Source organism: Dasypus novemcinctus, chromosome 5, assembly GCF_030445035.2.
Source record: "Dasypus novemcinctus isolate mDasNov1 chromosome 5, mDasNov1.1.hap2, whole genome shotgun sequence".
In the NCBI taxonomy this organism is placed as follows: Eukaryota; Metazoa; Chordata; class Mammalia; order Cingulata; family Dasypodidae; genus Dasypus; species Dasypus novemcinctus.
Window position 1 is genome coordinate 162,883,995 of NC_080677.1, and position 16,407 is coordinate 162,900,401.

Here is a 16,407-nt window from a genome sequence, read left to right on the forward strand (position 1 = left end):
CAGGTGGAAACAAAGAGGCAAGAGAGAAGCCGGAAAAAAAATTCAAAGAATCAGGGGAGTATCAAAAAGAGCAAAAGAATTTTTAGATAGAACTGCAAGACTGTCTCAAACTACCAATTAGTAAATTCTACATTATCTTATACCATAATTGTTCTGGCTCACAATATGGACAGGTTCTATGAAACTCTGATTGAAAGTAATCAGTTACTTTTTCTTTCTCTCATATATATATAAACATACAGGTTTTGCTTTTCCAAATGGCTGTATTCTCTAGAAAACAAAAAAGTATTTAAATGCTTGAGGAGTTAATATAAAATGTCAAGCAAAACCAAAGATTTAACAGAGATACGCAAAGGCAAATATTTAAGACTTGAGTAGGAATGTGAATTTATAAGCAACTTGTAGACACAAGATTTTATAAACAAGGTAATAACAAGTCTTACAATTATGGCCAAAAATTAATCAATGTAGTGTCTTTGTTCTAAGAAACACTTCAGTTAACTCTTAATTCCCATGTATACAGATTCTTACCTGAGCTGGTATTGATGTGCCTGGTACTTATCTCCTTAAATCTGATTTTTCTTCCTCCCTCATCTCCCTCATCACAACAAACTGGTCAACTCTTACCTATCACCTAGTGGAACCGGTGCCCTCTGCTTCAGCCCCATTGCTCTCCTCCTTCAGACCTACACTGCCATCCCTTTGAGGAAAACTGGGACAGCCTACAGTGTCTCTATGCACCTGCTTTTGCCTCTTCTATCCTCCCTCTCCCACTCCTTCTTCCTCCATCCACTGGAATGACAGATCTGAGTGTTATCCCTCCCACGTATAAAAACCTTTTGACAGGGGACACAAGCCCATGAAAGGCTGGCTCGTGGCAAACCCTTGGGGTATACCATATCATATTCACAGGCATGGCAATACTGCCCTTCTACCTCACCACCACCCCTTCCCTCCTCTCTCACCCTCACCACTATTTCCCACATGGGGCCAACACTGACAAAATTGACAGGAGAAACAGACATCTCTCCAATAATGATGGGAGACTTCAATACACCATTCTCAGCAACAGATGGAACATTTAGACAGCGGATCAATAAGGAAAAAGAGAACTTGAATAATATGATAAATGACCTAGACCTAACAAACATATACAGAACAATGCACCCCAAAACAGCAGGATACAATTTTTCTCAAGTGTTCATGGATCATTCTCTAGGACAGACCACATATTAGGTCATAGATCAAGTCTCAATGAATTTATAAATATTGAAATTATAAAAAGCACTTACTCTGACCACAAAGGAATGAAGCTGGAAATCAATAATGAGTGGGGAATAGGAAAATTCACAAATATATGGATGTTAACACAATCAGTGGGTCAAAGAAATTCCAAGAGAAATCAGTAACTACCTCGAGAGGAATGAAAATGAGAGTACAACATATCAAAATTAATGAGATGCAGCAAAGGCAGTGCAGAGAGGGGGACATTTATAGACCTAAATGCCTACACTAAAAAAAGAAGAGCTAAAATCAAACACCTAACTACACACCTGGGAGAACTAGAAAAAGAACAGAAAACTAATCCCAAAGAAAGCAGAAGGAAAATAATATTAAATACATGATCAAGTGGGTTTTATGCCAGGTATGCAGGGGTGGTCCAAAACAAGAAATCTAATTAATGTAACACACTACATTAACAAATCAAAGGGGAATAGTAACAGCCAATCATGGGCTCCCCTTGCTGACAGCCAGTACCGAGGATTCAGACAAGCTGTAACCTTTTCTAAGACACTTTCCCACTCTTTCCACAGCCCTGATAGACTACTTAGATGTACCTGTTCAGCAGTTCTAAAATACCTACACATACTGCACTGTTTAAAAATCACTGTTTCATGCAGCATTCTCCTACCAAACAGGAGCACTTCCGATGCCTAACACCTCTAATGCTGTCTGGCACCTGTAACAGGGAATCCCACAAATGATGAGACCAATGGAGGATGGCTGGATGACATGTTTAGCTCCACTATCTTTCTGAAACCTAATTTTTAAAATGACATAAACAGGAGTCCTAAAAATCAGAGAGAATATTTAGTGTTTTCAAACATTTCTTTAATCCGGACATTAAATTTGTTGAACAAAAATTCTCTTGAATAGAGTAGGCATAGCTCAGTGGATGAGCATCTGCTTCATGTGTACAAGGTCCGGGGTTCAATCCCAAGTACCTCCTAAAAAAAAACAAAAGTAAAAAAAATTCTCTTGATAATTATCTACTACTATTCCTTTTGAAAAAAATGAAGATAGGTTTGCAATTTCTAAAATTTCCTCTAACTTTAAACTTTTACGGTTCAATGACACCATATTTTTTCCTGTGTTTTGTTTGTTTATCGTTTTGTGCTATTATGATCCTCCCATACTTGTAAAGTCTTCCCTTTAGGACCATCCAATAACTACTGGGTTAAAAAGATGTCTACATCATCTGCCAACTACTACTCTCTATGGAAACTCTATCTTTCTATAACGAATGTTTCCTTGCCTCCAAAGAGCACAAGCCCCACCCATTAAAAAAAAAAGCTCATAAACCTCTATGTTGCACCAATCTTCACATTTCTGAAAAACTGTTAAAAGGTAATGTAAAGGTAACATAACATATACCACTTACGTCTGTTAAAATGTATATGTTGGGAAACAGACATGGTTCAAGCGATTGAGCTGCATACCACATGGGAGGTCCCAGGTTCAGTCCCTGGTGCCTTCTGGAGAAGACAAGCAAGAGAGCAAGCTAGAGTAATGGGCTGGCATCACTGGCTGGTGTGGCAAGCTGACTCAACATGATGACACAATAAGGAGACACAAAAAGGAAACACAATGAGAGATAAAAAAGCAGGGAGCAGAGGTGGCACAAGTGATTGAGCACCTCTTTTCCACAAAGGAGGTCCCAGGTTCAGTTCCTGGTACCTCCTAAAGAGAAGAGAAGCAGATAGAGAAAGCACACAATGAACAGACACAGAGAGGAAACAGCGAGCACAAACAATGAGGAAAGGGAATAAAAAATAAATAAATCTTTTTAAAAAAGAGGGGTATATGCTAGTAAAAGGAGGAACTGATACATGTAGCAGAAGAAAACATTAGTGGTAAAAAAAATAAAATGGTATAAACAATGACCATTATATATTTAATGCCATGTAGAAAATTTAACAACGAGCAAGTCAATAGAGTGAATTCTCTGCAATTTAAGTATATTATACAGATACTATAGAAAATCTACTTTCCGATTATTCCCAAAATTTCAGGCAATGCAGGATTGTTCATTATTCTCGGAAGATACCTACCCCCTCCTCTTTGCTCTTGCTACCCTAGTTTAGGTTACTCTGCTTGCAATTACCATTTGATCCTCTTCTTAATAACTTACTCTTCCAAACTTGACCATCTCTTTATGATACCTTATTCGATTCTGGGGAAGGGAGCAGTCCAATGCTAGTGTCAGATTGGAATAGAGTTGGCCCCTGAGGTGTCAGCCATGGAGGTAGGAGGGGACAGTGTTAGACTGAAACTCGGTGTCAAATCCCAAGAAGGGTGACATGGGCATCCAGACAGGAAGCAGCAGCAACCCGGCGCAGGGTGTGGAGCTTAAACGAGGTAAGGATGGCATCTGCATTGGGGAGGCAGCAACAGGAGCACTGTTACATATAGGAGGGATGGACTTAAAATATACAAACACACTGAGGATAATGAGAGTCAGATTTCTCAATACCTGAGAGGAGAGTCATAAATATGGAAAGGGTAAAACTAGGAGGAAACTTGTGTTTTTGGATTAGATTCAAAGAAATCACTTGGAGCTTATGGTTTTCAACACAGGTGGATGGATGGATGGATGGATGGATGGATGGATGGATGGATGGATGGATGGATGGATGCAGATGTGTTGTGTATGTCCATATGTAGATCACTGGTATCACTGTGACCTCACAGTTTTCAATAGATACAGATAAATATAGAAAATTAATAAAATTAAAATGTGAGTATATGTCTCTTTCTGTACATATACACAAACACATATAAAGAGCATACCTAGCACCCAAGTTGGTTTCTAAATAACATTCTCTAATAAAAGGAATTAGGGTTCCTTGAAGAAATGGTGATTCTGGGGCCTGAGCAGGAAAGGTATAGGATGAGCCTGAAACATACAGTTATGTCTGAAGGAAGGAAGTGCTCCCAGAATGATGTCAACATGTCAGAAAACAAGAAGCTTAAAAGGGAGGATCTCACCAGCCAAACCTGAGACAATCTGAGAATCAGAATTAAGGATAGTAATGGAAATGTGTCCCATCAAAATGAAAGTACTCCATATATCCATGCTATTTTAATAATTGGGGAGCAGAGAAAGCTTTTTCTTACAGTAGAATACCAGCTGTAAAAGAAATCATGGAGGGAAGCAGACATGGCTCAACTGATAAGAGTATTCACCTACCACATGGAGGGTCCAGGGTTCAATCCCCAGGGCCTCCTGACCCATGTGGTGAGCTGGCCCATGCACAGTGCTGATGTGCACAAGGAGTACCATGCCATGCAGGGACGCCCCCACATAGGAGAGCCCCACGCACAAGGTGTGCACCCCGCAAGGAGAGCCACCCTGCGTGAAAAAGTGCAGCCCGCCACGAGTGGCACTACACACACAGAGAGCTGACACAGCAAGATGATGCAACAACACTACCAAAAAGCAACAGTTCCCAGTGCCACATGACAAGCATGCAAGCAGACAGAGAAGAACACACCGTGAATGGACACAGGAGCAGACACTGGGGGAGGGGGAAAGGGGAGGGGTAGAAATAAAATAAATCTCTAAAAAATAAAAAGAAATCCTGGAATTAGAAAACCATGCTTTGCCATTAATCATAGTAATAAATTAATGCAGCCAAGAAACTTCAATGAATATTATAACCAGTGGTTAAAAATCTAATGAGGAATAGAGTATGCACAAAGTAAGTACTTTTCCACAAAATGCTTTTTAATTATGAAGAAGAAAAAAAAGATTAACCTCACGGTGGAGAAACTTGACAGTATCACCTGAACCAAGTGATCAAGGCAGCATCACCACTCATGGGAAAAACAGAAACCATGCTAGGGTGCACGGAGGAGAACACAGCTTTACTTCTGTGGGAGGCCTGCCCAAAACACATCTACACATTTAATCACAAGAAAAGCATCAGACAAGTCCAAATTAAGGGACATTCTACCAAATAATTGGCCTGTAGTTGCAGAAGTATCAAAGTCTGGAAAATCAAGGAAAGTCTGAGTTACTCTTGAAGATTAAGATTAAAGGAGACTAAAGAGACATAAATACACCTTTGTGATCTTTCTGCTATGAAGGATATTACTGGGGAAACTGGAAACAGGAATGAGGTCCATGGATTACATGGCAATTATGTATCAATATTGATTCCTGGTGCTGGTGGCTGTATTCCACTTATGTAGGAGAATGTCCTTTTTGAAAGGAAAGGCACATTTAAGTTTTAAGTGATAAAAATTGGCAAAGTACTCTCAAATTGTATAAAGGAGGAAGACCTCTATTATTCCTATAACTTTTCTATAAATTAGAAATTATTTCAATATTAAAAGGAAAAACTAGTATTTCAAAAAATGAACTTAGAAAGTACTAACAAAAGATCAATGTATTAGGATAGAGATTTTCTATGCATGGCATCAAAAGCAGAAACAGTAATGATAAAGAGGAGCCATGTAAATTACATAACAATTCAAACTTCTATCCTAGAGAGCACTAACCTGCCAGAATACCAACAACGAAAACCAAAGACACATGATGGAAGTTAAAAAGCAGTTTAAATTATACAGCAAAAACATATACAGCAAGAATATAGAAAAAAAATATATATATACAGTTATTTTAAAAATAATAAAAATAAAATTACAATATGAAAAAAATAAACAGAAATGCAAAGTCAATTAAACCTAAATAACATTATTATTTTTGGATTTCATATGCATGAATGAACTCTGTGCAAGGCTTATACTTAGCCTTGAATACAGCATACAGACAGTTAGCAGTGCGATCTATCTCCCAGCTTTTATGCCCCTATTTTTATTCAACTGGTATTAATGTTTTTCTGCTGAAACTACTTTTTTTAACGAGGTAGACAGGAGATTTCAAGTGCTGGCTTTTGCTATTTGCATAATGAATTGAAAAATGAGTAGGTGAAGGTCGTGCTGATGGGTTTACTTTCCAAGGCCAGATTAAAACAATTATTTCATATAAAAATCTTGGAGCAAAGAATGAAAAGCTACCAATTCATGTATTTTTATTAATAAAATAATGCAATGAAAATGTAATGTCTTTATAAAGAAACTTTAAATAGACAATTACATTTAAAAAATCATAAAAGATATTTTACTTTACTAGCACTCAAAAAAAAAAAATCACTCCAATACTGTACATAATATTTATCACTAAAAAAGAATAGAAGGGACAATCAGCAAGATGGCAGCGGAGTAAGGAGCTCCTAGAGTCAGCTCCTGCTACAGAGCAGTTAGTAAACATCCAGAACTATTTGGAGCTAGCTGAAGCACCTGCTTGGGGCTTCAGGAGGCCAGAAGAGCATCCTACCACATCCTTGAAGGAATGGAAGGAGGAGGCTGCCTATCTGCAGAGAAGACTCATAAGTAGAGTGTTCCATGCCCCAGAGGCCAGTGCAATCCTCCACTGGAGGCACAAGCCACCTCGGGAGCTTGTTCCATGGCTGGAATTGAAAGCTCACTTCCCAAAACCAGGGGAGGAAGAGCCAGTTGGGCACCAACTTCGGCTACTGATGAGCAAATTCAGAGGGCTAAAGTATAATCCTCAGAACAGCTAAAGTTTGAGCCTCTCCAAGTAAGAAAGAGGCTGGGAGCCACTATCTTAACTCCATGCCTGGCACAAGGAAAAGCGGGGCAGACTGAGGATCCCAGTGCTGGTAGAGACCAGCTTCTTTCCATCCAGATCAAATTTCAGGTCTAGCTTGGGCCCCAGTCCCACTTCCAGCAGGGAGGAAGCTGTGGGGACCTGTGCCAGTCTCTCCAGGAAATTACCAGCCAAGCATGGAGGCCAGTGATTATCCTACTCTGGTGGCACAAGCTGCCTCAGGAGCTATTCTGTGGCTGGAATTGGAAGCTTCATTTCCCAAAAACAGGGGAGAAGGAGACGGTGGGCAACCGATTTTACCTATTGATTAGTAGATTTGGCTGGCTAAGGTATAACTCTAGGAACAGCTGGGGTATGAATCTGTCCAAGTCAGAAAGAGGCCAGTGGCCGCCATTTTTACTCCACCCCCAGCCTGAGGGAAAGCAGGGCTGACCGAAAATCACAGTGACAGGAGGAACAGATTTCTTTCACCCAGACTGGCTTGGAGCCCTAGCCTAGGCTTCAGCCCCACCTCTGACAGGGAGGAGGCCAGCAGGCCCTGCACCAGCCTATCCAGGTAACTGCAGGTACCTTTGGCTGGCACAGACTGAATAGACAGAAGTCTACCGGAGCAACTGCATTTATCTTGGACCTGCACTGCGTAGACTGCTGCCCACACCTGCAGCTCCATCCTGGCCCCAGGCAGGGGAGAAAGGGGCATAAACCTTCATCAATCTTTCTGGGCAACTAGAGTCTAGGCTTCCACAACTTGGATTATTCCACACAGCTGTGGCTCTATCCCTAGCCCTGGCAAAGCAGAAAGTTGGGAGAAGCTTTATCAGTCCCTGGGGCAATGAGGGCAGCTTGAGCCTCAACAGCTTACAGCACCAACTACACCCTTGGTTCCTACTGCACAACCAGCAAGGAAGAAAGGGCAGGAAGCCCTAAACTAAAGAGAGAAACTGCACCCAGAATAAATACTTTAATAAGCCAGATGCAAAGACACCTACAAAAAATAACAATCCATTCCAAGAAACAGGAAGACATGGCCCAGTTAAAGGAACAAGATAAGCCTCCAGATGACATAAAGGAGTTCAAACAACTAATCACAGATGTTCAAACAAATCTTCTTAATACATTCAATGAGATGGCAAAAGAGAGTACAGATATTAAGACGACATTAGATGAGCATATCTATGAAAGCATACATAGAAAAATAGCAGATCTTATGGAAATGAAAGGTGCAATAAATGAAATTTAAAAAATAATGGAGGGAAACAGATGTGGCTCAACCAACTGGCCTCCCGTCTACCATACAGGAGGTCCAGGGTTCAATGCCAGGGCTACCTGTTGAGAGCAGGCTGGCCAACGTGGAGTGCCAGCCCATGCAGGAATGCTGCCCCTTGCAGGAGTGCTGCCCTGCATGGGAATGCTGCCCAGCGCGGAAAAGTTGCCCTGCGCAGGAGTGCCAGCCGACATGGAGAGCTGGTGCAGCAAGATGATACAACAAAAGACAAGAAACACAGAGGAGAGAAAATAACAAGGAACAGAACAGGGAGTTGAAGTGGCACAGGAGAGTAATCGCCTCTCTCCCACTCCAGAAGGTCCCAGGATCGGTTCCCAGAGCCGCCTAATGAGACTACAAGCAGAAACAGAAGGAACATAGAGTAAATAGATACAAGAGCAGACAACAGGGGGAATGGGGATGGGGAATAAATAAAAAATACATCTTCAAAAAAAAACAACAATGGAATCATATAATAGCAGATTTGAGGAGGCAGAAGAAAGGATTGGTGAGCTTGAAGAAGTGGCCTCTGAAAGTGAACATACAAAAGAAAAGATGAAGAATTGAAAAAATTTAACAAGGTCTCAGAAAACTAAATGAAAGCAAAAGGTGTGCAAACATACGTGTCATGGGTATCCCAGGAGGAGAAGAGAAGGGAAAAGGGGCAGAAGGAATATCTGAAGACTAATAGAAGAAAATTTCCCAACCCTATTGAAGGAAATAGATATGCATGTCCAAGAAGCACAACGTACCCCCATCCAAAAAAATCCAAATAGACCAACTCCGAGACACATACTAATCAGAATGCCAAATGCCAAAGACAAAGAAAATTCTGAGAACAGCAAGAAAAAAGCAATGTATAACACGTAAGGAATACCCAAGAAGATTAAGTACTGGTTTCTCACCAGAAACCACGGAGGCAAGAAGATAGTGGTCTGATATATTTAAGATACTACAAGAGAAAAACTTCCTGCCAAGAATCTTATATCCAGCAAGACTGTCTTTCAAAAATGAGGGCGCAATTAGAATATTCACCAATAAACAGAAACGGAGAGAATTTCTAAGCAAGAGATCAGATTTTTAGGAAATACTAAAGGGCATGCTACAGCCCGAAAAGACGAGAGAGAGGCCTGGAAAAGAGTTTAGAAATGAAGATTAGATCAATAAAAATAAGTAAAAGTATCAAAAGAGTGGTAAAAATAAAATATAACAGATAAAACTCACTCAGGAATAAACTTAACCAACAATATAAAACACGTGTACTCAGAAAACTGCAACTCAGTGTTAAAGTAAAACAAAAAAGGCCTAAATAGCTGGAAGAACACTCCATGCTCACGGATTGGATTGGAAGACTAAATATCATTAAGATATGAATTCTACTCAAACTGATATACAGATTCAATGCAAAGCTGATAAAAATTCCACCAGCATTAAAAAAAAAATTGAAAACACAATTATCAAATATATTTGGAAGGGTAAGGGGTCCTGAATAGCCAGAAACATGAAAAGGAAAAGCAAAAACCCTCATCTCCAGACTTTAAATCGTATTACCTAGCTATAGAGGTAAAAACAGCATGGTACTGCCATAAAGACAGACACACAGGCCAATGAAACCAAACTGATGGTTCAGAAACAGACCCTCACGTGTATGGTGAAGTGATTTTTGACTAGCCTGTCAAACCCACACAGCTCGGGCAGAACAGTCCATTCAACAAATGGGGCTGAAAGACTGGATGTCCATACTCAAAAGAAAGAAAGAGGACTCCTATCTCGCACCTTATCCAAAAATTAACTCAAAATGGAGCAAAAACCTAAAAATAAAAGCAAGAACCATAAAGCTTCAAGAACAAATTGTTGGAAAATACCTTCAAAACCTGGTGGTACTCCTACACTCTGATTTATTGGACTTACTCCACTCAGCTAACACAGAGTTGAAGAAGGTCAACCACCACACCATGGAGCCTAGAGTGCCTACAACTGAAAGCAGGAGGATTGCATCCAAGTATCCATGTCTAAAGCCCCTCTTGACATAGATGTGGAATGGACACAACCAAGCCAAGGTCCACAGGAAGGAGGAATACAGTAAGGATCAGGGTGGACTTAATGATATTCTATTCATGAACTATTGTGGTCAATAATCGAGAAAATGTGGCATTGATGTGGGAAAAGTGGCCATGGTGGCTGCTGGGTGCGGGGAAGAGGAGGAAGAGAAGAGATGTGGAGGCATTCTCAGGACTTGGAGTTGTGCTGGGTGGTGCCCCAGGGACAACTGCCAGATGTTCTATGTCCTCCCATGGCCCACTAGATGGAACGTGGGAAAGTGTGGGCTATGGTGTGGAACACGGGACATGGGGTGCAGCGATGCCCAGACATGTACTCACCAGATGCAATGGATGTGACATGATGATGGGGGAGAGTGTTATTGGGGGGCGGAGTGATGGGGTGGGGGCGGTGGGGGCGAATGGGGACCTCATATTTTTTTTAATGTAATATCTTTTTAAAAAATGAATAAATTGAGTAGAATTTAAAAAAAAAAAAAAAACCTGGTGGTAGGTGGTGGATTCTTAAAAGTAGATAAGAGGAGAACTGAGATGGACTATTGATGTTTAATGTATGTATAAGTTTTAATTTACTGTAGAAGTGTGGAAATGTATCGAGTGGATGGTAAATAGTGATTAACAGCTATTTATAAATGGGGATGTGGCTGAAAATGGTAGTCTAGGTATGTAAATGCCAAATGACAGAATGCTAGAGAATAATCTAAGAACTGAAAAGCGCAGTAAACCAAGAGGTGGATGAGAATGTGGTTGATGGTACAGATGCAAGACTGTCCTTTGTGACCTAGAGCAAATGTATATCACTACTGTACAGTGTGGGAATGTGGAGAAGCATGAGAAAAATACAACTGAAGTGACCTATGGGCTGTGGTTAGCAGTAATAATATAATATTCTATCATCTATGCCAAAGACATACTGTGTTGATAATGGGGCAGTATGGGAAATGTAAGCTACATATACACTAATGGACGTGGTAACAATTATCTTATCTGTAACAAGTGTTCCACCACAGTATGGTGTGTTGATAGAGGGGTGTTGTTTGGGAATTCTGGACATGTGCATGATTGTTTTATAAGTTTACAATTTCTGTCATAAAAAATATATTTTAAAAATAATAATAGGATAGGTTGGGGAAAAACACACCAAATGTAAGATAAGGACTCTGATTAGTAGTAAGATTTTGACAATATTCTTTCATAATCTGTAACATACATCTCATGACAATGCAAGGTATTGGTGGAGGGTTGATGTATGGGACCCTTGTTATCATGTTATGCATGTTGCTTTGTAAGTTCACAACTTTTACTATACACTTAATTGTTTATGTATGTTCATATATAAATGATATAAAGATAATAATAGGATTGATTGGGGGGAAATACTTTGGTTAGTAGCAATATTTTGACAATGCTCTTTAATCATTAGTTAAAAAGGTTTAACAACAATGCAAGTTATTGGTGGTAGGGTGAGTTATGAGAGTCCTGTATGATGTTATATATGATTGTTTTGTAAAAAAAAAAATTAAAATTAAAAAAATTAAAAATTAAAAAAAGAATAGCAAGCTTTCTTTTAATGGAAACACACAGTACACTTAACAGGATACACAGTAATGAGCAATCATAGTTATTATTAATATAAACTGGAAACTGCTTTTTTTTTAAAGCATATAATATTTATTAAATTATTTAATCCTGAGAAAGTCCCAAGAGATAGATACTACTAACATCCCCATTTTATAGATATGGATTGGAAACTGCATTGTAGAGGACAACTTGACATTACATATATATTCAACTTTTCAAAATGTTCCCATCCTTTTCAAAGAAATTCAGCTGGTCCTATGGAAATGATTATACAAATCTAGTGGAGATACTACATGCCAGACACCAAGCTAGACTCTTCAGCATCAAAGGGTTCCCTTAATTAAATTACAATTTATTCATATTACTAATACTATGAATCCTTTAAAAATAATGGCAACACAATTTACTGATACAAAAAGAAGTCCAGGGTTAAGTATTAAACATGAATAAAACAGAATAAGCAATATGATGCCAATTTTTTAAACGTATATATTTTTAAGCAAAACAGCACAGAAAAAAAATCTGGAAGGGTATTAATAGTAAGATTTCAGATTATCTTTATCTTAAATGTTTCTATTTTCTATACTTTCAACTTCTAAAAACACCTATTAATCTACATAATCAAAAGAATTTTAAATACAAAAATATCTGAAAACCTTAAAATTCACTGCAGTCACACTTTCATCCAGATGGGATAAAGCAACAAAGACACACTGCATAATGGAAAAATCTACATGCCAGAAAATAAGAAACTATAATATATATTTAGAGGAGCGGATATGACTCAAGCAGTTGAGTGCCCGCCCTGTGAGAGATCCTGGGTTCAGTTACCAATGCCTCCCAAAGAAGATAAACAAACAATAGACAGACATCAAGCAAAAACAATGAGAGAGAAAAAAGAACAAGCAGACCACACCCAAAAACAACAAGCAAAAACAAAATGAGCAGGGAACAGATGTGGCTCAAGCACCAGTCTTCCACATGGGAGGTCCCGGGTTCAGTTCCCAGTGCCTCCTAAAGAAAAACAAACTTTGGATGAATTGTATATTTTGTTGACATGTATCAATAAAACTGACTTGTTGGAAAAAAAAAAAAAAAGACACACAAAGACACAAAGGAGAAAAAAACAGAAGACAGACACAAAGGATAAAAATCATAGCAGCATGTAGAAGTGCAAGGAAACGTATTTCAAAAATATCAGCACTTATCTATTAAAAGTAAAGTATCTCTATGTCACACCCACTAGAATGATGATAATTACTTTCTCTGGAAGTAAATGTCAATTGAAAATAAATTAGGAGAATAATCCAGGAATGTATAAGATAGTGATTTGGGTGGTGGATGAAGATTGCAGTTAATAGTGTAACTATAAGAATGTTCTTTTACAAAGTGCTAAGAATATGGTGATACACGGGAAAGTACAACTAATGTAACTTATGGACAACAGTTACAAAATATTGTAATATTTTGCAGGTTTGGCAAGAAGATAAATTTTTCAATACTAAGAGTCAACAATAGTGGGTATATATAGGTACAGAATTTTTCCTTTGGAGTAATCAAAATGTTTTAAAATTGATTAAGGTAAAGACAGCACAACTCTGTGATGAAAATGAGAGCCACTGAGTGTATGCTTTGAATGGACTGTACAAAGCGTGGGACTGTATAACACAGGGAATCCAGTGGTGGATGATGGACTACGGTTAACAGGACAAATATAAGAATGTTTTCTCCTGAACAGTAACAAATATATAATACTAAATAGGGTGTTAATAATTAGGTAGGTAGGGGGGAAAATAAACGAAATGTAAGATATGGGCTATAGTTAGTAGTAGTCATATTTTGACAATGCGTTTTCATAGTTTGTAACAAATTTTTCACAACAATGCAAGACGTTGGTGATGGGGAGATGTATGGGGCGTTCTATGCTGATAAGCATGTTTGTTTTGTAAATTCACAAATTTTATAATACATTTATTATTTATGTATGTTCATGTATAAATGATATACTTCAATAAAATTTTATTTTAAAAAAAGAAAAAACACAATGAGTAAAAATCAATAAGCAAACAGACAAGGGAGCCATCTTGGGGTGAGAGAGGGAAAAAAAAGGAATGGAAAAATACATATATTTACTAAACCAAGACAAAGACACAGAGAAAGTCACATATTAATGAAAAATTTTTTAAAGCCAACAATACAAATATTGTTTTGTGACAAAAAATACTACTAAAACTTTTTGCAGAAAAATTCCTAATTAAAAAATAAAAAGAATAGGATGGGTTGGGGGAAAAAACATACCATGTAAGATACAGACGATAGTTAATAATAATACTTTAAGGATGCTCTTTCATAATTTGTAACAAATGTTTCCAAACAATGTAAGGTATTGGTGATGGGGTAATGTATGGGAGCCCTGTATGATGTTATACATGCTTGTTTGGTAAGTTCACAACTTTTACTAAACACTTTTATTAAATATTTCAGGTAGGAATGAAATAATTCAATAAATTTTTTAAATGAAAAAAGAAGACCGTATAACTTCATAAATATTATACCAAATACTCAATTCAAATTTCAGAAAAATTTGATACTTGAAAGGGAAACAGATATCAGTAACACTTAAAGAACAAATCTATAAGGATTAAGCTTCTAAGTATCATAGTACTGAATACCTAGATTAGTATAAAAAGGTTATAGAGGTTTTTAGTTTTTGTACCCTTGCAACCTCGGTAACATAGTATTTAATAAACGTAGTCTAATATAGTAATTACATTGTTTTCCAAACCTCTAAATTTGTTTTTAATGGAGTACTATAATAAACATACAAAGAAAAATTCCTTTAAATGTCCTAGTTTTGAAACAAAAAATATCATATTCAAACAGCAAAACAATAACCACTGTACCTTATTATAACGATCATGTGGAACAGACTGTAAAACAATTGGTTCCATTGTAGAAACATTGGCAAACTGCACCTCTGGAATATACAGGGCACAAACCACATGAGCCCAACCTAAAAATAAATAAAAATAATGTCGTTAAATTTTCAATAAAATTTTTTCAAAGAAAAAGAGATCCCTTAAACAACTTTTTAGGCGGCGGACTTGGCCCAGTGGTTAGGGCGTCCATCTACCACATGGGAGGTCCGCGGTTCAAACCCAGGGCCTCCCTGACCCCTGTGGAGCTGGCCCAGGCGCAATGCTGATGCACGCAAGGAGTGCCCCCCCACACAGGGGTGTGTCCGCGTAGGGGAGCCCACGCGCAAGGAGTGCACCCCGTAAGAAGAGCCACCCAGCGCGAAAGAAAGTGCAGCCTGCCCAGGAATGGTGCCACCCACACAGAGAGCTGACACAACAAGATGACACAACAAGAAAAAAGACACAGATTCCCATGCCGCTGACAACAACAGAAGCGGACAAAGAAACAAGGTGCAGCAAGTGGACACAGAGAACAGACGACCGGCGGCGGGGGGAAGGGGGGGATAAAAATCTTTAAAAAGAAAAAAAAACTATTTAAGCAAATGAACAACGAAGCAATTAAGAAATTCTCATTTTTAGCTAACTTTCACTATTTCAGAAAAGTGAAAGAACTACTGAAAAAAGCACTTTTGAGTCATTTCTCCATTTTTTATGTACAGTAGCATAAATATAGGGAAACATTTTTAAGTTTGAATGCTGAGACTTGCACTAAGTGGAGCAGTAGATTAAATAATTAGGACCAATATTACTTCTGGAAACCACTATATAATTATTTAACAGTATTTAAGTAGTTTAATACTTAAATGTTTTAACACTTCAATCTTAATATTTCAAGTGTCAATAAATTTTAATTTCTAGTTTACTGTTAATGTCTTGGTTATCATTACTGCTTATTTTACTACTAAAAATTTTTCACCTAAAATATTTTAATAATATTAATTTTAATATTTGTCTTAATTTTTAAAATGTGACTGAAGTGGTATGAAAGAGCTGATGTGAACAATTACTGGGCCCAAACTGGAAAAGAATGGAAGTCCAAGGAGGTGGGTACAGCTTTGGCCACATCTGCCCAGGGGACAGTTGCAGACTCAGAGGAAGCAGCTGGGAAGATAAGAGGACTCAGAAGACTACTGGTACAGGGAGAAGAGGTCACAAACAACCGAAAGAGAAACGAGCAAGCTCTTCCTCTCTTGGCTGAAAGCCAGAAGGAAGAGTGAACTAAAAGCACACAAAGAGCTGGAATTTGATCTTCTCAAACTCTAAAATTTCACCACGTTTATCCTAAGGAACAAATGCCCCTAGGCACCAGATGGAAGTAAATTTAAATTCTTTCTGGAGGGGGAAGTAGATGTGGCTCAAGCAATTGGGCTCCTTTCTACCATGTAGGAGGCCTAGAGTTTGATACCCAGGGCCTCCTGGTGAAGGCAAGCTGGCCTGCACAGCAAGGTGGCCCACGCCAAGTGCTGGCCCATGCGGAGTACCGCCCTGTGCAGGAGTGCCGCCCTGTGCAGGAGTGCCGGCCAACAGAGAGAAATGACGCAGCAAGATGACGCAACAAAAAGAGACACAGGGAAGAGTCAATAAGAGATGCAGCACATCAGGGAGCTG

At 38.6% G+C, this 16,407-nt stretch overlaps 1 protein-coding gene across 12 annotated transcripts in view; it reads right to left on the reverse strand.

Annotated features, from left to right (window-relative positions):
• The window catches only part of MLLT10 (MLLT10 histone lysine methyltransferase DOT1L cofactor), a 215,788-nt gene that overhangs the window by 133,256 nt on the left and 66,125 nt on the right, over positions 1-16,407 (reverse strand). For all 12 annotated transcript variants that reach the window (XM_058297876.2, XM_058297875.2, XM_058297874.2 and 9 more), the window contains one exon: positions 14,725-14,834. In XM_058297876.2, the coding sequence (XP_058153859.1) occupies positions 14,725-14,834 (110 nt within the window). The remainder of the gene's footprint in view (positions 1-14,724; positions 14,835-16,407) is intronic.